The sequence below is a fragment of the Lepidochelys kempii genome, chromosome 6, assembly GCF_965140285.1.
Source record: "Lepidochelys kempii isolate rLepKem1 chromosome 6, rLepKem1.hap1, whole genome shotgun sequence".
Taxonomy (NCBI): Eukaryota; Metazoa; Chordata; order Testudines; family Cheloniidae; genus Lepidochelys; species Lepidochelys kempii.
Genome location: NC_136385.1, coordinates 63,726,606 through 63,748,331, shown reverse-complemented (window position 1 = coordinate 63,748,331; position 21,726 = coordinate 63,726,606). Strand labels below are relative to the sequence as shown.

The following is a 21,726-nucleotide window of genomic DNA, read 5'->3' as shown; positions in this document are numbered from 1 at the left end:
CTCCCGAAGAGGTCCAGCTTCTTTGCAACCTTAGCTTGAGGGGTAGGCCCTTGTTGCCCTTGACCCTCCCTCTCATTGACAGCCGCCACCATCAATGAGTCTGGTGGGGGGTGGACCTTGGAGGACACAAAGTACTTTCTCTTGACTCCTTTAGCTGTAGAAGCCAGAGAGGATGGTGTTTGCCAGAGAGTTTTTGTGTTCTTCTGAATGGTTTTAATCAGGGAAAGGGCCACCCTGATGATAAAATGCCAGGGATAAAACGTCCACCATTAGATCTGACACCTCAGTGACCTCTTCCATCTGTATCCCAAGGTTTTGAACGACCCACCTGAGAAGTTCAAGGTGGGCTCTGCTGTTGGGAAGGCAAGGCCCCAAGGATGTTCCTGCCACTGCCTCATCTGGAGACAATAATCAGGAGCCCCGAACAAGGGAGGGCCCCTCCTGCCCGTCTGGCTCCTCAAAACACTGTGATTCCACCCCCAAATCGGAGTCTGCCTTGGTGCCAGCCACAGCACCGGTCGCTGCACCGGCTGTGGTACCTTCCGTGGAACTGATCATAGCTGCGGTGCCGGATATGGTGCTGCCGGGTGCGGTGCTGGCTCTGTTGTCTGTGTCAGTGCTGGTCCTGCTGTCAGTGCCGGCACCGGTTCTGCGGTCGGTGATGGGTGCAGTACCAATTGTGGTGCTAGTAGTGGCTAATGCTTGGGAGAGCTCCCTGGCCCTGGACACAGTCCTTCTCTTGGAAGTGACCAAAAAGGAGCATGCAAAGGCAGACCCCTGGGACTGGTAGTAAGCCCATGGTGTCCAGAAGGGCCACTAAGTTGGCATCTGAGCTGGTACTTGCCATTGTGTTGGCCACAGTACAGTGGGGAAGGTTTGAGTCATCCCTGCTGTCTGGGAGTGCCGGTGGCTATAGTGCCGGCTTCTCCGGGACACACATGAGTCCATGTCTGATTCGGACTCCAGTGAGTGTGTGCGCAGAGACCATGGTGGCACCGTGCACCAGGGTGATGGAGATTGTTGCTGAGTCATAGCCAGCTTGCCCCTGGACTGCACTGGTGTCATTTGGGGCCTCCGGGCTGGTGCAGTGGCACCGTGGTCAGGAGAATGTGGACCTGTCAGAGTTATCAGATCCCGCACTGCCTCATAAGTTTCAGGTGTGGAAGGAAGGTCCAAATCTTCCACCTGGGTCTCCTCCACTGGCACTGGAATCAATGGTCCCTCCCATAGACCTGGAGTCGACGGTGCTGGCTGTTGAGTTGGAGGGGTGGTGCGGTCTTGCACCAGTTGCCCTCCCTTGGGTGGTTCCCGTTCCCTTGCATGGGAAGGGGAGCGCCCTCTATCAGTCTTCCTGTGCTGCTTCTTTGGGACAGGAGACTGTGAGCGGTGCTGAGATTGATTCTGCGCCATGCTTGGCAACGTGGAGTGCAGATCCCAGAGTCCTTCCTTGGCATCTCCCGGACTGAAGCTGGCACACTGCGCACCGATGCTGAAAAGCCCAGTGTCATGTCCATGGGGTTCAACTCAGACTGAGGGCGCAGAGCTGCTTCCATTAGCAGTAACTTTAATCTGTGGTCCCTCTCTTTCTTCATGTGGGGGCAAAAACTCTGACAAATCTTACACCTGTCCATTCGATGGGACTCCCCCAGCACTTTAGACAAGCCAAGTGTGGGTTGCCCTGGGGCATAGACTTCTGGCAAACCTCAAATGGCTTAAACCCCTGGGTCTGAGGAATGCCATGGGCCCGGGAGAGGGAGAGGGAAACGGGGGAGGGAAAACACACCCCAGTACCCCGATTCCAAATATCTAACTAATTACAAACAATTTTTTAAAAATGGTCTTTAGCTATTTACAGACATAGTACGCTAGAGAATTGCTTGTTGAACACGAGAGACGAAATGCTCCAATGACTGTCACTGGTGGTAAGAAGGGCCTCATATACGGTGCCATGAAGACGCGACTCCAGGGGGCTCTAGAGCCGACCCGATGGATGCTGCTAGGAGTAAAACCTTCCGGAGAACTGTGCACGTGGTGCACACACACCTAATTGGAATTGATATGAACAAGCACTCAAAGAAGAACAGGAATGCATCTGTTGTTGTTATGACCACTGGAGACAGCTGAGCAAAGGGGGCTCTTATGAAAGCATTGTGAGGGTCTTTCCACCAGTTGAGGGACTTCTTCACAACTATAGGCACTGAGAGTAGTTTCTTCAAGCTGTGTTTGCTTGGTGAATAAACAGTTCTGAGCCAACGGTGGAGGCAACACATGTGCAACCTCACTGGCTTATCACAAAAGTACAAGCTGCCATATGCCCCAACAACCGGATCCATTTTTTTGACTGATGTCTAGGGACTGATTTGAACTATAGTGACTAAATTTGCTATGGTTGTAAACCTGCGAATTGGGAGGTAGTCTTCGGCTGCTACCACATCGAGTTATGAATTCCAATCTTTGCACCAGGGTCAAGGTGAACTTCTGAATATTTAACTGCTGTCCCAGGCTGAGAAATAGTGCTAATTGCGACTGAGATCTTGCTGCAGAAGCACTTCTTTAGCATTCAATCATCAAAATATGCGAATAATAGGATTCCTTTTTCTGCAAACATAAGCTGCTCCGACTGACAGAACCTTCAAAACCACGCTGGGAGCAGAAGGGAGGCTGAATGGAAGCACTTTATTGAAAGTGGTCTTGAGCTAGAGTGGAATAGGAACCTTCTGTGGGAAAGGTGAATCACTATATAGAAATATGCATCTTGTAGGTTGAGGGCCAAGAACCAATCTCCTAGGTCCAATGATGGTATTATTGCTGTAAGTGTTATTTTGAATTTCTATTATCTTCACGAACCTCTTGAGAAGCCTTAGATCTAGAATGGGTCTCCACCTGCCATTCTTTTTTGGAACCAGAAAGTACCTGGAATAAAACCACTTCCCTCTATCTTTTACAGGGACTGTTTCTATAGCACCTAAGTTCAGAAGGAAGTCTATTTCCTGTTCTAGAAGATGCTCACAAGAGGGGTCCTTGAAGAGGGAGAGAGAAGGGGTATAGGAAGGAAAGTAAAGTGGAGTACCCTGCTGATATGATCTCCAAAACTCACCTGTATATAGTGATATGCTTCCAAGCTTGTCGGAAGTGAGAAAGGTCATCCCTGAAGCAAGGAAGGCATCTGAACCATTGCAGTTAGTAAGGGGAAGGTAAATCAGAACCTTGACCACCCCATCAAAATGTTTTTTTTGATGAGGAGGGTTGTGAGGTCAATGCCTTTGCAGCAGACGGCCTCTTTTTCTGGAACCTCTGCCTCTTTCATTGGGGTTCATAAGGTCTCTGGAAGCTGGAGAATTGAACAAGATGAGATCTCTGCACTGTCTGGGATTTACTAAATTTCCTTTTATGCACAGTTGTGTAAATTAAGCTGTCAAAGGCAAGGTCCTTTACTGTGTTCCGGACCTTCCTCAGAAATCCTGAGTGCTGAAGCCAGGAGGCCCTTCTCATGACTACCACTGTAGAAACAGAGAAAGCAGCTATGTCAGTGGCATCCAAAGAGGCCTGCAGGGATGTTCTGGCAAGAAGATGACCCTCTGTAATGATTGGTTGAAATTGGTCTATCTGTTCTGGTGGTAAATGCTCAATAAATAAATTGAACTTTGAGTAGTTGGTGTGATTATATTTTGCCATCAAGTGTCTGATAGTTTATGATTCTAAACTGCAGAATTGCAAACGAATATGATTTGTGACCAAACAAACTGAGATGCTTCTGATCTTTGACGTATGGTGTTGATTTAGTGGTGGTGTTGCCTTCCACGTTCATTTAAAGCTTCAACAACCAGGGAGTTGGGAGGGGGATGAGAAACCAGAAACTCCTAAACTTTAGATGGAACATAGTATTTATCAGCCCTTTTACAAGTGGGCAGTACTGTTGCTGGAGTATGCTAGTTTACTTTTGCAGGATCTAGCAGAGCCTGATTACTAGGTAGCACAATTTGGGCAGATGATGCAGATTCTAACTGAGAGATGCTAACCTGAGATTTCCTTCTGATGAACATGTTATATCTCCTCTGAGGATGTGCTAACAGGTGGGATATTTGGATCAGTATTATCTTCCTTGTGCAAAGAATACTGAGGCAGGCTCTCAGTACCAAACCTGTTATTACCTGCCGCTAATAGAAACGTATATCAATGCAATAAGTGATAGAGGCTTCCAGTGGGCATGCAACTAATATAGATTCTCAAGTTCTCAGTGCATAAAGAGTTTGCAGCATCTCAAAACCCAAATCAAGATACTAGAAGAGACTAAATAAGCCTTCAACAGGACTGCATGGACTAGGATACTACATGAAGCAGGAATATTGAGAGATTTATGAGATTCCAGGAAGAGGAGTCAGGTATAGTGTATTTGACTCCTTCTGGATTTGGTACTCTAATCTTAATAAACAGGGCAAAAAAACCCAAAAACGAATGGCATGGACGCTAGGACACAATGTCCCCTTGGAGGCTACTGGATTGCACAATGAATCTTTGCAATCCCTGGTACCATGCTACTGCACACAGAATTACTAGCATAATGAGTTTTTAATTATGACTCACATCATCTGATTCCCTGATGAGTTCTGTGTCTTCTACTTGCACCACAGCATCAGCACCACAAGGGATTGGAGCACCTGTTGTAACCCGCATTACCTGACCAGGCATCACAGTCTGAGTTGGCTGAAAACAATAAACAAACAAGCAAATGATGACAACTAATTTACTTTTAACAAGGGAATGGGAAAACCTGAAAACATTTGAACACTGCAGAAATAAACTGGAGAGTAATAAATCCTTTTCATAGCATGGCTTATTTTTTTCTTGATATGAGTTAGTGGAATTAATATGGGTAAATCCCTTAGGTAATTAAAGAATAAAACAGGTTCAAATCTGACTCAGCTCATTAGTAATTGAGAGCCGTTATTATCTGATGGCAGTATGAAATAAACTGGTAGTTATTTTTTGTGATGTGGACACCTATCTTCTGGGAAAATGACTGAAACTATCACAATGGGTAATATATTGATGCCCTTTGGTAAAGAAGCCAAAGAATGATTAGATCAGGAGAATTAACTCCCCTGTCACAAAAAGAGGTGGTCATTCTGAGTTGGGGATGAAGCACACAGGCAAAGAGCCACTGTGGTATATGGTCTTTGAATAGAGGACTGTGGTCTCCAGGGCTGCAGACTTTTACTAGCACTAAAATGCATTTTTGAAAATGAAAGAACTAACAAAGCTGGTTAGGAAAAACTCTTCCTGAAAAAACATGTCCCGTGCTTCACTTCTGAGCAGGTTTCTCCATTACTGTGAGGTAGATCAACTCCAAACATTGAGGTTTGCATGGGGCATCTGCTCTCGTGCAGATCTATTTGCTGAGGCCTAAAATTTGTAAATTTGAAGTTGCTCTATAGTAATCACACAAAACCATGGTACAGAACAAAGTCCTAGCAGAAACAATCTAACTTCATAAGAAGCATGCATTATGTATTACAGAAAAAATAACCAGTAGCAACATGAAAAAATAAACGATGTGAAACAAAAGTGTGTTTTTTTAATTTGTCACTAAGACATTTTTTATAATATACATTTTCCAAAATCCATAGTAAAATTATCATTTGACCCTAATCATTTGAGAAAAGAATAAATAAAGAAAAACACATTTTGCCTCTTTCCTGCCCTGATTCTCTGGACTGTGGATTTACAACTGAAAGGAACATACTGAACTATGGAGTGAGGACCTTCCAATCTTTTGGAAGTTACCAGAGAGACTTTACAAATCAGAAGTCTATAATATCACTGCTATAAACCTGATATAAGGACATTGCAATTATTGTAGGTATATGATCTATTAACCATTTTAACTCTCTTCTTATTTTCTTTTATTAATAAACCTTTAGATTTTAGTTACTAAAGGATTGGCAGCAGTGTGATTATTGGGTAAGAGCTGAGTTATATATTGACCTGGCTAAATGGCTGGTCTCTTGAGATTAGAAGGATCCTATATGTGTTGAAATTGGTTTCAGTAACCACTCATCATTGAGTCCAGTGTTTGGGGGGTCAGATAAGGGCTGGAATGCCTAAGGAGATTGCATTTTTGATTTCTTGTTAACCAATGTGGGGAGACAGAAGTTTACTTTTGTTACTGGCTTGGTGGTATATCTAATGATAGAATAACCACCAGTTTGGGGTGAGTCTGATCTATTTCTCAGCAGTTTGTCCTGAATCTGGTGAATAGTCTCAGCTGGGCCCCACTGAGGCACCGTGACAGAAGCACCCCATTAGTCTGATTTCACTCCCCACCCTCATGTGAGTCTGAGGCTTGGTCTACACTAGGAACTTATGTCAGTATAACTATGTTGCTCAGGGGCCTGGAAAATCCACATCCCCATACCAACCTAATCCCCAGTGTAGACAGCACTGTTTTGAACGGAAGGCTTTGCCCATTGACACAGCTACTGTCTCTCAGAGAGGTGGAGTACCTACACCGATGGGAGAAGCTCTCCCGTCAGGTAGGTAGTGTCTTCACTAAGCGCCATAGCTCAAGCGCTGTAAGTGCAGAAAAGCCCTGAAGTCTGGTCAGCATTTTAGGCTATGTGTAGAGTCCTTCCTGTCTTCTCTTTCCTTCCAGCCAGGGGATAGCACCCCTCTTTAATACCATCTCTGACTCTATTTTGCCATGTCCCCAGGCTGGGAAATTCTAACCCCCAGCCACGCGAATCCCATATGCAGAAAACCATTGTCTCCTGAGGTGAACCAGTTGTTGAGAGTCATACAAAGTTGCATTCCAAAATAAAACAGTGTAAAACTTTAGACCCTACAAGTCCAATCAGTCCTACATCTTGTTCAGCCAATCGCTCAGACAAACAAGTTTGTTTACATTTACGGGAGACACTGCTGATTCATGTGTCTTCATGCTTCAGCCATCATTCCAGAGGACATGTTTCCATGCTGATGACGCTTGTTAAAAAAATGTGTTAATCAAATTTGTGACTGAACTCCTTGGAGAAGAATTGTATGTCTCCTGTTCTGTTTTATCTGCATTCTGCCATATATTTCATGTTATAGCAGTCTCGGATGATGACCCAGCACATGTTGTTCATTTTAAGAACACTTTCACTGCAAATTTAACAAAATGCAAAGAAGATACCAATGTGAAATTTCTAAAGATAGCTACAGCACTCGACCAATGATTTAAGAATCTGAAGTGCCTTCCAAAATCTGAGAGGGATGAGGTGTGGAGCATGCTTTCAGAAGTCTTAAAAGAGCAACACTCCAATGCAGAAACTACAGAACCCAAACTACTAAAAAAGAAAATCAACCTTTTGCAAGTGGCATCTGACTCAGATGATGAAAATGAACATGCGTCAGTCTGCACTGCTTTGGATCATTATTGAGCAGAACCTGTCATCAGCATGGATGCATTTCCTCTGGAATGGTGGTTGAAGCATGAAGGGACATATGAATCCTTATCGCATCTGCCATGTAAATCTCTTGCAACGCTGGCCACCATAGTGCCATGCAAATGCCTGTTCTCACTTTCAGGTGACATTATAAACAAGATGTGGGCAGCATTATCTCCTGCAAATGTAAACAAACTTGTTTGTCTGAGCAATTGGCTGAACAAGAAGTAGGACTGATTGGACTTGTAGGTTCTAAAGTTTTACATTGTTTTATCTTTGAATGCAGTTTTTTTGTACATAATTCTACATTTGTAAGTTCAACTTTCATGATAAAGAGATTGCACTACAGTACTTGTATGAGGTGAATTGAAAAATACTATTTCTTTTGTTTCTTACAGTGCAAATATTTGTAATAAAAATAATATAAAGTGAGCACTGTACACTTTGTATTCTGTGTTGTAATTGAAATCAATATATTTGAAAAAGTAGAAAACATCCAAAAATATTTAAATAAATGATATTCTATTATTGTTTAACAGCACGATTAATCACGATACATTTTTTTAATCGCTTGACTGCCCTAGTAAAGAGCCATCTACTTCAGGCAGTCAGAAGAAGGGAAAATCACTTACATGTAATTCTGCATATTTTAAGATTTCTTAGACAATTTTCATTTCTTGGTTTCAGAGTAACAGCCGTGTTAGTCCGTATTCGCAAAAAGAAAAGGAGTACTTGTGGCACCTTAGCGACTAACCAATTTATTTGAGCATAAGCTTTCTTGGTTGTGCATGTACAAATAGATGCTGGTTAGAGGTCCCTTTGAAAATTTCTTAAGGACAAGTGGTTAGGACTTTGGTTTTCTATCTTTTCTGTAAAATTACACCATCAACAGCACAGCATCTCCTAACACCATCCTAAGGCACTGGATTATTGCTTATTCATACATAAGACCACCACCTACTAAATCACCAACACTACCCCTTAAGGTCTTCTGGGGTTTCCCTCTAAGTCTCTTATGCAAGTACTGACCTGATCTTACACTACTTAGCATTTGAGATCATGTCCCAAGTTGTATGGCTACAGGCTAGACAGTGTACACAACTTCGTAATTATTTAGTGTCAACTTCAATAACAAATACAATCTTTGGAGCACTTGTGAGGATTCCAGAGCACAAATACAAGGCATACGTTTAAAAGAAAAAAAAAGAAATCAGATCCTTAGTTTTACAAGAGAAGAAAAACAACTTAAATAAAAAGAGAAAAAGAAGAGGAGAAAAGAAATTGCATTCACCTGCTCACCAGCTTGGGATTCCCCAATGATGAATCGATCCCCAGGGCCATCAGCAGCTGTAAGACAATACAGAAGAAAGAAGATGATAAAAATATTGAACCATTGCAAATGGGAAAATTAGAAACCAAGAATGGGAGAATCTTAGAATAATCCAAGATTTAGTTTAGAGTTGCTTCTTTAGAACCTGTATGAGAGGATATGAATATTTTGCAAAACATTTTGAACTTTTAGGTCTATTTTAAGATGTATTTATGAATTTGCTAATCACAGGTTATATAATAATATTTCTACCACAGAATTGCTCAGATAGACTCATTGTTCCAAGTTCTTCCAAGGCTATGCAGAAGTCTGGGAGAACGTAAAAGGAAACCATTGGATATTATCTTAATATCAAAGATTTCCAGTTGTACATAATATTCTTAAGATAAAAGCCTCAACTTCATGAGGTAGAGGTAACAGCAAGAGTTGGTTATCCTCTCTGTGAAACTGCCACCAGACAGGGGGCCGTGATATGTATATATTTTGCCAGTATGTTACATAACTGTTTGGAAGACAACAGCAGAATTTTGGATATCAAGATTTCTGGGTTCCCTTCCTACCTCTGGGAGGAATGTGATTTAATTATTAGTGCAGTGGTTACAGACAATATAGACAAGCATGTACATCTGACGCATTTGCTCTGAAAGACAGTGGGCTACGTAGATGTGACTTGTACATGCCATGTTAGAGACTCGGGTTCTGTTCCTAGCTGTCAGTGTCAGAGGTGATATCTGAACTCATCATTTCCTCAGTCCCAGCCCAGTGCACCTTCATTTAGACAAAAGGGAATTTTGATGGGGGAGAGCAGGTGGGCAAAGGTTTATGAGTGCTGCAGTTTTACTGTGTATGTCCAAATGGCAATTTCCCAGGGCTGCTCATTTGTCCTTATCTGGACAGATTTTCAAGGGGACAGCAAAGATAATTCTGCTGACAAATGCTGAGTTTCTGCTTTGGAGGCACTAGAAAGGTTCGAAGAAACAATTGAGAATAACGACCATATTTTCCCTACTCTTATTCTCAGAAACACTTAAACTGTTTTTGCTGAAACTGAATATATAATTCTGAGGCAGAGACCAAACACAGAAATTATCAGTGTAAACAGCTGAAGTTTGAAGCAACTGAAATCCTGGGAAGTATTAAGTGTTAGGAGGTGTATAGGTGTCGCTATGTGTTCTGCCTGTAAGAACTGTATTTATGCTTTTATAGCACCTTTCATTTGAGGATCTCTAAGTGCTTAACAAATGTTAATTAATTAAACCTCCCAACAACCTTCTGAGGTAGGTGTTATCAATATTTTACAGAAGAAGAATGTGAGGTACAGGAAGAGTAAGTGACTTCCTCAAGGTCTCATAGCTGGAGTCAGGAATAGAATCTAGGAGTGCTGACACTTAGTTACCTGCTCTAACCATTTGATCATGCTACACCCAAAAGTGACTCCTCTATATCTAGAGGCAATGTCGTCCTAGGGGAAGAGTACAGGATTGGAAGTCAGGAGACTTGGGATCTAATCATCCACCCTCAACGCTGGCTTCTCACAGAATATCAAGTCACGTTCAAGGTTTATTTCTCCTTATTTTCAAGGCACTCAGTGCTTTGGGGCTTGGGCCCAACATAGCTAGAAGATTGCCTAAAGCTCTGATGTGAAGACCAGGGTCAATAACACCACTCCTCAGGCACAATGAAGCTTTCTACCATTAGGGTAAAGTTTATCTGTGCAGGAGATAGAATTTTCTTGGGGACTGATCTGAAACTTGTGGAGTGAACTCCCACACGATCTAAGAATCGTCACAAACCTTACCACCTTCCGCTCCAAGTGCCAGGGGCATTTCTTTGACCTGCTGCAATGGGGCAGATAGGCCCTACACTGTCAGGGAGGGGGTTAATAAGAGCCTGTGGACACGACTGGCCCAGCCCCACTACTCTTGCAGCAGTTCTCGGGAATCGAGAGGGGTCCTAAAGGAAGAGGCTCAGCTTAGTTAGGGAACAGACCAGGAAGAACAGAGAGCAGCACTGTGAGTCTTCCTTGATGAGGAAGCCTGGTTCTAGACAAGATCCTGAGACAGTTCGCTGCCTGGATGAGACTCCCAGAGGATGGGATGACTGGACCCAGGAAGACAGATAAAAGAGACTGGCCACATGGAGACAAGCCCTGAGTAGAAGGGCAGGGTCTTGCCGACAAATCCTTGGACGACCTTGCGTTTGAGTTGTTTTCCTTTTATTCTGGACTCTATTGCCCTGGAAGGGGTGTGACTCAAGTGTGCCATGGCCAGAGGGCTAAGACATCAAGGCACTGGATCCATGAAGTGTGACACCCAACTGTCAGGGAAACACAGCTGATTGAGGTGTACCTTGATGGGCCACAAAGGGGTGTCTTGATGTAGACAACCTGGTTGCACCTGCCTTCTCTATTCAAAACAAATAAAAAAACCTAGCCCAAACAGAAAACTTACCAAAACAAAACAGTACGCTGCATGCAAAAATTCTCCTCCTAGGGAGAGGATAAGAGAGAGAACAAACCACTGTGACAGATGTTAGTCATGTCACTAAATGCACTACTGGAAGGGGCTCCGAAACTACAGTGATGGGGGCAGCATAAGAACCTATCTAGACTAGACTAGAAATCCTGCTCCCACTGAAATCAGAATTTTATCATTGATGTTAATTGGAACAAAATCGAGTCCTTGGGTTCTAATCTGAGCTCTCAATGACTTAATCTCTCTTACTCTCAGAAACCCCATCTGGAAAATGGAAGTATTTACCATACCTATGTCCCCAAGGTGTTGTGATGTTTACTAAACTGTGGTCAATGTCTCTCTCTCTCTCACTGAGTAGTACCTTACTTCACAAGTAGCCTCACTGATTTCACTGAAATTTCACATGGAGTAAAGTACTACTCATCACAAGTAAGGGCCGCAGAATCAAGTCTTTCACAATGCCACCAACTCACGAGAGTCTATCACGAGTCTCACAATGTTTAGTATTCGTCTTAAAATCCTATTGGGTTAAGAAATTTGCTTTAACCCTTAAAAGCTATTGGAATCAAGAGATTACATGAAAATCTCAGCTCTCATTAAAGAAAAAAAGTAAGTTTCTAGCCCTCCTGATGTTAGAAAAGCTTGAAAATGTGAAATAAGTGCATCCTAAGACTCAGAAATCAGGAAGCAAATAAAAAGAATCTCAGATTTATAGTTTTTTAAAAAATCTCATGATTTTTGAATATTTGAGGCTGGCAAATATTTTTTTTTTTGAGATCCTTAGATGAGTTTTTGAGATCCTTAGATGGAAAGTACTAAGTATTATTATTACTACTGTAAATACCTATTGACCCCAATAAGGAGTGTTGGAAGTGCTTTTTGCCAAATCTATAGTCTGTTGCAGTGGTGAGTTAATTTCACAAGTCTAGTTGTATCTGCTATTTCAGACAAACCTCTTGGGCCTGCATTACATAACAACACTGCACAGTAAAAACTTCATTTAATTTTAAATGAGTTGTGTTGGCTATTTTCTTAACCAAATAAAATCATATTAAAAATGTAATCTCAAAATCAAACCATGTTTTTCGTTAACTGACTCCTTTCCTTAAAGAGCAGTACTCAGCTGTTAAATAAATAACTTTGCCTACCTCTCAGATCTTCTGTATATATATTATCTTGTTCTCCAGGAAAACAGGCAATTTGTTTCATAGTTGTTCATCTGCTTCTACTGCTCATTACCTACCTAATACCACAAGTGGTTGCTTTGGGACGGACTGATTATGACGTATCTAATGAAGGGTTATAACATAAGATGAGCTGAGGAAAAGATAACAGGAGCAGATGAACTACTAAGAAATAAAAATCTTGTTTTCATGCCAATGTTGCTAGCAGGGAAACATGAGATGGGGAAAGAAAGGCCGACAATATATGATATAAGTAGATCTGTTTCTAAATAAATTATGTTTCAGAGTTTTCCATGTGCCACCAATTGCTATTCAGGAGTCAAGTAATGGATGAGCTCAAAAGTGCACTAGGGTAGGGCCGGATTTCCAATTAAGCACAGCAGGCATGTCTAGAGGCACTGGTACTAGTTGCCAAATATGTGATTTTCTAGCCCAATTGGGCTATTTTTAGCTGTCAGTTGGCAGGGTTTTTTAGCTGCTGCAAGTTGGGCTATTTTGCTGCCCTGCTGCTGCTGGCCACACTGCTCAGGAGTTCTTGAGGGGGAGGGAGCTTCCTGATTTGTCCTGCTCCCTGCTGAGATGCCCCACACACCACTTGGCTCACATCATGCCCCCTCCCCTTAGGTGACATTTGCAGCATGCGCAGAATTCTTGTCCAAGGGAGGCAGAATTTTTTTTCCCTTGAAGAAAATGTTCGGCAGTTCTGCCTTTTGCCCACCAGAGGCCACTGTGGCACCAGAACTGCCTGAGCTGGCTGAGGCTGACTGGTCTGGCGGGTGGCAACAAACAGCTAGCAGGTGGGTGGTGGGTGCATTTTTTCCTCAAGTAAAAAGTCACAGCAGCCCTCTTCAAGCCAGGTTAGGAAACAGAGTGGGCCACACAGGGCTGTGTGTGTGTGTGTGTGTGTGTGTGTGAGAGAGAGAGAGAGAGAGAGAGACAGGGCCACATGGGAACGCAGGAGGGGGCTCCAGGCAGGGCCACATGGGGAGTGCGGGGCTCATAAGGTGTAAATCTGGCTCTGCACAAGGGTTTATTGATGAACTGAGAACCATGAGGTGCATTTCATTACTTTGCTGCCAATATGCTAGTAAATGATTTCAAGTTAGCTTGAATCAAGATGCCATGCACTTCAAAAGTGGATTTAACTTTTATTCAAACTGAGTGAGTAGCCTTGGTTGATGTGAAACACACTGTGCTGCTGAAGTGCATTTCTTCATTATCTCCTCAACAACACAGGGTTCATAGGCACATAGAGATTGCCACATTGAAACAGACTGTCTATATACAGTAGTCTGGAAATCCATCTTTGACAAGCAGTCAATGCTTGATATTTCAGAAAAAATGCAAAGAAACCATAATGCATCAAATTCTACAGTACTATATACCATAAAAGGAAATTTCACTGGACCCCAATGGGTAGTTCACGCTCTGGAGCATAAAAATTTATAATCTTTGTAATTGTTCATGTTAGCTAGTATAGTTAGACACGATTCTTATCTGTATAAATATCTAATCTTTAGGGAAAACTTTTTGAGCTGTTTACTTCCAGAGTTTCCTGTGGAAGTGAGCTGCATAGTTTAATTATACATTGCATTGAAAATATGTCCTTTTATCCGTTTTAAATCTGTTCAGTTTCAAAATATTCCTGGTAGTGAAGACCAATCAATGATGACCTTATACAGTAATCTTTGTTTCATTTCAATACCCCAAACAGTCCTCTAGAAAGAGACATCTAGATTCCCTTACCACTCTGAGAAGAATTGCTTTCAGGAAGAATGGCTACTCTGTATGGTTGGCTACATTTGTAATGTTTTATTGAGTTCACATTCTGAAACCAGTCTACAAATCTGCAGATGGAAGCCTACCCAATTTACTAATCTTTGAAGGAAAGATTAATTTCACTTGAAAAAAAAGTCCAACTAGGTCCCTTAACCTCCAAACTCTCAAATAGCAAAGGGTGAAAGTAACTCACAAAGTTGAGCCAAAACTTTCCCCACCTTTATGCCTAAGAACAGTACCTGATGGCAAGTGGTCCTGGGGCTAAGATATTCAGCTCTGAACAGGTGTTCTCATGTTTTACAGAATATTATATAACTGTACATGTTTCCTTAAACTTTCAATATTAGATTTTATTTTATTTTTTGGAAATAGTTTTCATTTTCTGAAATAATTAAAAAAAAAGTTAAACTACAACATATGGAATGTGACAACTTGGTCTCATACATAAGCCTATTTTTAAACAGTCTTACAATAGTGAGGACACATTAGTGAGGCCCATATGTGCTCATCATATGGGTTAGATTGGTACTAGTAGCTAGCAGCCACACAGGCAGAGCGAGGGTGTCAGTTTGATCAACGTGTACTGCACATTGAAAGCAGATTTAACTTTTAAAGAGCTTTATCACCCATGTAAATGCTGTCCAGAATTGCATTCCCCATGTTTTGGGACTGCAAGAGCAGCTACTGAATTGCTCTCCCTCTCTCTGGAAGAAACTTACTGGAAAGGGGTCAGAGAGTGCTGGAGAATAGCAAGAGCCATGGTTCTGTTAACTAGCCATCTGTGCAGGAGGGAATTAGTTGCCATGTTTAATGAACTAGTTCTCTGCTCCATGTTACCGCAGAGCTAACCAAAGACATTGTGCCTCCCTGAGGCAGGATGCCTATTGATGACCCCCTGCAGCTTTTCACCATACCAACTACAGGGCTATGCCTAAATGCCAAAATTTAACTCTTTTTATCTGGGAACAAGAAAAAGCTCAATGAATTGCACCTCCAGTTTAAATAGCTGCTAATGTCTCATGGGAAACTCTATCCTGTTCCTTTACCTCGAACTCTCATCTCAGGGCTGAGATCTGCAAATCAACCTACCATTTTATCACCTCTGCAACAATGCCTTTAAGTTTCACTGCCTGGAATCTACCTCTGATGAAATCTTCATCCATTCCTTTATCTCCTCTTGTCTCCACTCCTGCAACTCTCTTCACTATAGCCTCCTAAATTTTCAACTCTCCAGAGTTGAGCATGCACAGAATGCTATTGCCCACCTTCTTTTACATATAAAACAGTGCAAACATATCACTCCCATTCTCAAATATCGCCATCTTTTTCTGAAATGGAATGTGAAAAACATTTTACAAATATTAATAATAATACTAATATCTGTATGGCTTTTAACCTGAACAGTTCACCAACATTCTGCGTCTTGCAGGTTTGTATCTGTTAGGAGGAAAAACTGAAGAAGTCAGGTATTATCTTGATGCAATCCTGTTTATTTACAAATAATGTACACAATAGTACTGTTTTCTTGGACAAAATAGGAACCAAGCAGCAAGAGATAGTTTTTGTTCACAAATCAAAGCCTCTTGTGTGCCAGCACTCTATCAAAAAGCTCCCTCTTTAAATTTTTTTTCAGGGTCACACTACAAGTGTTTCTCTGGCTGCATCTGGGGCTTTCCTGCTGCCTTCTCTGTGTGCTTCTGTCCAGTGGAAGGAACATCCAGTGCTCTATATTAATTGCAAACTATTTCCCTGGGAATTGGCCTATTCTGTTATTGAAAAAAAGGGCCTGACTGTAAAATGGGGAGTGGATGCATTTCATTATTACCTCCTCGGGAACCCAGTCATCCTGGTTATGGATCATGTTCCCTAAGATGGCTGAATGAGACGAAAGACCCAAAAAGCTGATAGATGAGTTGATATCTGTCCCTTCAGTCATATGCCTCCAGGTTCAGCAATGAGCAGGGAAGGGACACCTGAATGCCAACTTCTTCTCTTGGGAAGGGACGTGGGAGTTGGAATCTACATCCAGTCCCCTAAGATCTGAGGGGGAGGGTATGTGTTGGAGTATACTAACGCCGCACTAAGTCAGCAAGGGATAATGTGCTGCTGTAAGCCCACTCAACAAGGACTGTTGCTTGAGAATTGGACTTTTTAGCCACTTGCAATTCTGCAGTAGGATACAATAACTGAACTGCTTTGGCACCTATACCATTGCCTTCTGAGATAGATGGCTGCCATTCAATACATAAAGACGACTGTGCTGCCTGGGACAGGCCTGCGGGTCCTAATGAGACTGTTCCATGGAACCCCTGCCCAGGGGACATTTGGGGAACTGTCTCAATCAACTCAGTGGATTTTTGCCCTTTACTGAAGTCTGCCCTATAGTTTGTCTTGGATCATAAAGAGCGCAGTCACAATGTTGGAAATTAGCCTCCCAGAAAGCATCAGCATTACCATACTTGTGCCCAGGCCTTCATGCAACTATGAAATCATAGGTCTGCACCTGGGAACTAGCCCCTCAGGATTCCTGAATCTAAACAGCCATTGCAGGGACGCATGGTCTGTCCTGACCACAAATTTCCTCCCATATAAAGAGTGATGAAAATGTACTATAGATTTAATCACTGCTCGGGGGTCCTTTAGGGTGATGAAATAATTTCTTTCAGGAGAACTTAGATATTTGTTGTAATACCCTCCAACATAAAAGGGGTTTTAAAATAATGGGTAGGCTAAGACAAAAGCAGTCTCAAGAGCCTTTTTCAATTCCAAATATGCTACATCACACTCTGCTGACCTCTGAAATGGTTTCCCTTTCTCACCAAGCCTATGCAATTGTTTTGCATATTGGCAAATTCACAAAGAAACCTTCTGTAATAGGAGCAGAGCCCTACAAAACTCTGCACATCTGTGAGTGTCTGGGAAGTTGGCCAGTTCTGTGCAGCCTCAGTTTTCTCTTTTTGAAACAATTCAAAATTTCTTTGGGTTCACTTTCAGATTAGCAGACTTGAGTTTATCACAGACCATTTTTAAATATATCAGTTCCTGTTCAAATGTTTTAGCAGGCACTAAGATTTCATATCCCCATTTTACAGATGGGAAAACAGAGGCACAGAGGTGAAGTGACTTGCCCAAGGCCACTCAGTAGGCCAATGGCACAGTCAGATCTTCTAAGTCCCAGATCAGTGCTCTGTTCTCTAGGTTATACTCCCTAAGGAGTCTTTACAGGAAAAGTTCCTAGGAAAACTTTCAGTGTAATAAAAAAAATATTTTAATCGCTACATCTAATTACTCAGAAGCGTGCATTCCCATACACAATTTTGAAAATTATCAACTGTAATAATAAAGAATAATTAATAAACATACAGTAAAATGGAATTGTAACAGTCTGATAAAATATTTGATGCATAGGAAAAACTCTTAATAATGACAGGTTTCAGAGTAACAGCCGTGTTAGTCTGTATTCGCAAAAAGAAAAGGAGTACTTGTGGCACCTTAGAGACTAACCAATTTATCTGAGCATGAGCTTTCGTGAGCTACAGCTCACTTCATCGATGAAGTGAGCTGTAGCTCACGAAAGCTCATACTCTTAATAATAAAAATTATATATATATAAAAAAAGGAAACCTTTGAAATTCTCATGTCTGTCTCATACAAGAACTGCATTTCCTGGGTCTCAACTATATCATGAGGCCAGACTTCCTGCTGGGAAGTGGCAGCAAAATGGCAACTTTCATTGAAAGGTTTACCAGACCCAAGCACAGATATAGAGAGTAAAACACTGAAAGGTTTTACTAAACATGGCTCTGTAAATATGCATTTTCACTCCCCCTCACCCTGCGCCTCTCATTTAAAGAATTAGAACTAATCACTGCAGTCTTCCTTTGAAGTGGCTGAATTTTACACAGCCGTGATTTCAGTAATGATCTAGATATCTACAAATAAAATGTATAACCAGGGCTTTGGAGCAGTGCTCCGGCTCTGCTCCAGCTCCAGGCAAAAACCTGCAGATTCACTGCTCTGGAGCTGCTCTGCGCTCCAGCTCTGGGCTCCGCTGCAAAGCCCTGTGTATAACAATAGTTATATCCAAGAAAGAAGTGCTTCGGACTGTGATGGAACAAGCAGGTGTACTAACAATCTGGGGTAATGCTGCAAAAGATGCACTGAATGCCTAGAGTTAAAGCATTTACCTCTGACAGCGTATCCATCTTTTACTGATGCTGGGAAGGGGGGTAGGTTGTCTTTTGCATAAACATCTTGAGCAAGAACTCGGCCCATTCCATCTAAAAGGGAAGAAAGAAAAAAAAAGACCATGTTCCATGTCAGTGAATGTATTCAAAGGGAATAGACGGTGACAGCAGTGTGCTCCGATGGATGAAATTCATGGGTATGTGACACATCTCGTAATCAGGTCTGTCAAGCTTTTGATTTCTCTCCAAACCAATAGGGAAATAAATGGAGAGATGCAGCCTGGAAGGAGGGATGAAAGATGTGGTTCAGTGAACCTGCATTTCTGGTTAGGACAAGCTTGTTGGCATTGGATTTGGATGTACAGTATCCAGAACCAGAGCAGTCAGCTGAGATACAGGCTATGGCCTGTTCTACACCACAAAGTTAGGTTGACATAAGCTGCCTTGCATCAACCTAGTTGTGCATATGTCTACACTTAAATTTGTCTCCCACTGATGTAAGTGCCCCATTACCGCAGTAACACCAACCTTCCCAACCTTCCCAGTGAGCCACACTGATGTACTGAGATCACTGCAGCATGAATGTAGATACTATGTTACTTATGTCAACTCCATGAGTCCCCCATCCACTGCTCCACAATGCCCAACACTCACTACTCTGCCTGGGGCTCATGGAGACCAGAAGACCCCCTACCCCTTTAAAGCCCCATACATTTTTGAAATGCCTTTTGCTGATTGTCCAGCTTGGTGAGCATACCTAGCTGCTTCGCCCCTTGGCCCTGACTGCCCCTAGTGGGATCCTGATGCAATGTAATAATCATAAATGTAAAGCAAGCACACAATATTGATAGGCGCATCGATAATGTTATTCACAGATGTACAGCAAACACCACACAATTCCTAGCAGACCCCAAATCAGCAGGACCAGGTACAATGCAGTACACCACAATGCATTACTGTGGCTCACTGTTAAAGTGATCTTTCAAAGCCTCCCTGAGCCATATAGCTGTGCACTCAGCTCTTCTAAGAGTCCTTGTGTCTGGCTGTTCAAACTCGGAAGACAGCTGTTCCACCTCTGTGGAAACTTTCCCCCCTTTGCTTCACAGATATTTTGCAGGACACAGCAGGCAGCTGTAACCATCGGGTATATTTTTTCCACTGATATCCAATTTTGTGAGTAAATAACACTAGTGTCCCTTCAATCTACCAAAAGTGAATTCAACTGTCATTCTGCACCTGCTGAGCCAGTAGTTGAATTTTTCCGTAGTGCTGCTGAAGTGGCTAGTGTACAGTTTCATGAGCCAGAGGAGCCAGGAGTAGCCTAGGTCCCCCAGGATCACTACAGGTATTTCAACATTGCCAGTGATAATAGAGGTTGGGAATAGAGTAGTTGCCTGTAGCTGGATATAGATGACATTATGGGATGGAGACAATTGCATGCTGGGAAGTTGACTCAACCAAAGTTAGACATGGCCTATGATAATATTTGTCTTATTAGAGGTAGATGGAATTGTTTTGCTCAGTAAGAAAATATGGTTGTTTGGATGTCCGTTGTTTGGATGTTCATGGGCATTATAAGAAACTTTAGCTGAATGGAGGGACAGACAGATTTTTCAGGTACTCTTGAATTGCTAATTGAATTTTGTTACAAGGACACAGTTAAAATTGCTTAGGTGCTAGTTGTGTGTGTGTGTGTGTGAGAGAGAGAGAGAGAGAGAGAGAGATAGAGAAGATTGGTGTCTGGGTTGTTTATGTAAACTTAGCTTGTGATCTTGACATAATTTTTAATATTTTTTTAATGGATGTGTTCGGCAGCACATCATCTTTTCTTCACATCTTTTCTTCTTTGCAAACATAACTAACCTATTGTTGTTTTTGAATATATTAGGTAAGGTTACTGATATGTACTTCCAAATTCGGAAAATATATATAAAGATAACAATTACATTAAAACAGAGTTTAAAGAGTATGCATCAGTAATTTAGGAGTAGAAAATAATTACAGGAATGTTCTGATTATACAAAAATCAAACATTACAAACTCAGGAAACTCAGAGTTAGGCTTACACTTAAAAGAAATCCAAACACGTTAAGGTACGGAAATGCATAATTAAGGCACTCAAAACAATTTTAACTCTGGCCCTAGTGAGACCATGGAATAATCATACAGTTATGATTAGTGCATTTTAGCGTTTGTGATTCCAGTTTAGAGTAAACTAATTTTTAAAGATGGATTAGGGTTGTTTTCATATTTTTCCCTCCCCATGTTGGCAGTAGAGGTGATGGTATTGTTTCATCCTTTCTTTGTGATCTCCCTTCTGTTGTATCTAGTCTTATACTTAGATTGTAAACTCTTCAGGGCAGGGAATACCTCTGCTCCAGTTAGCCATGTGAAGAGGGCAGAAGACCCTGCCACCTCTCTTGAGTAGGGGATCCTTTGAGAGGAGGTGACCCAGAAGGAGGAAGGAGTGAGGAGGACCCAAGCGCTCTCCATTTGGTGCTTTGGAAACAAGGATGACGGGAACCACAGACACTGCCATACTTCTTAGCAGCCAGGGGAACAGAAGCCCCAGTTTCTACCACCTTAAATGGGGAGGGAGGCACAGCCATAATGTGGGATGGGGCCAGAGTACAGGAAGTCCCCCATGTGGGATATGCTTAAGACCCTGAATAGCCTTAATTCAGCCTGACGTGTCCCCCAGCTTAAACTAGTTAGCCCCCAACCCTGGCTCATGTTCTGTGTCTGCTTTTGCAAAAGCAGCAGAGGAGAAAGAAGCTCTGGCTTCTGAAAAGCTTATTCTTCTGCTGCTGGAGGCAATGTGGACAATTGGGGAGGCTGCTTAGAGCTACTCCATAGTCAGGTAACTCTGAAAAAAGAGTGGGAGAGGGAGAGACAGGAAGGAAGTTCAACGTATGTGAGAGTGGGGGGAGTATGGGGTGAGGAGTTACCAAGAGGGTGGGGGATTGGGTGCTAGTAGTCTGAGTTGGGGAGGGGAAGACTCATCTAAGAATGGAGGCCGTGTGTGTTTGTGTGTGTGTCAAATTGCAGAGGGTGCTGTCCTGTACGTGAGGGGGACTCTTAGCATGTGTGTGATTTTGTTGGGAAAAACTTTGGCAATGTGGGTAGTTGTAGATGTGTGAATTTAGTGGCGGAACCAAGTGAGAGCCACGGACAAGACTGTGTGTATGTATGTGTATTTCTTTTTAAGGAAGACAGGAGTATGCATGTGATTTTTGGTTAAGAGGAGAAAGAGAAAGAGAGAGACTGTGTGTGAGATATTTGAAGGGGAAATGGGAAAGTGCATGTGAAGTTAGTTTTGCACAGCAGCAGGCCAAGCTTTTCAAAATT

General features: G+C 42.3%; 1 protein-coding gene across 21 annotated transcripts in view; it reads right to left on the bottom strand.

Annotated features, from left to right (window-relative positions):
- Window positions 1-21,726, bottom strand: part of GPHN (gephyrin) — a 590,148-nt gene that overhangs the window by 67,077 nt on the left and 501,345 nt on the right. For all 21 annotated transcript variants that reach the window (XM_073348373.2, XM_073348352.2, XM_073348355.2 and 18 more), the window contains 3 exons: window positions 18,379-18,471; window positions 8,716-8,771; window positions 4,585-4,704 (listed from right to left, as the gene is read on the bottom strand). In XM_073348373.2, coding sequence (XP_073204474.1) covers window positions 4,585-4,704; window positions 8,716-8,771; window positions 18,379-18,471 — 269 coding nt within the window. The remainder of the gene's footprint in view (window positions 1-4,584; window positions 4,705-8,715; window positions 8,772-18,378; window positions 18,472-21,726) is intronic.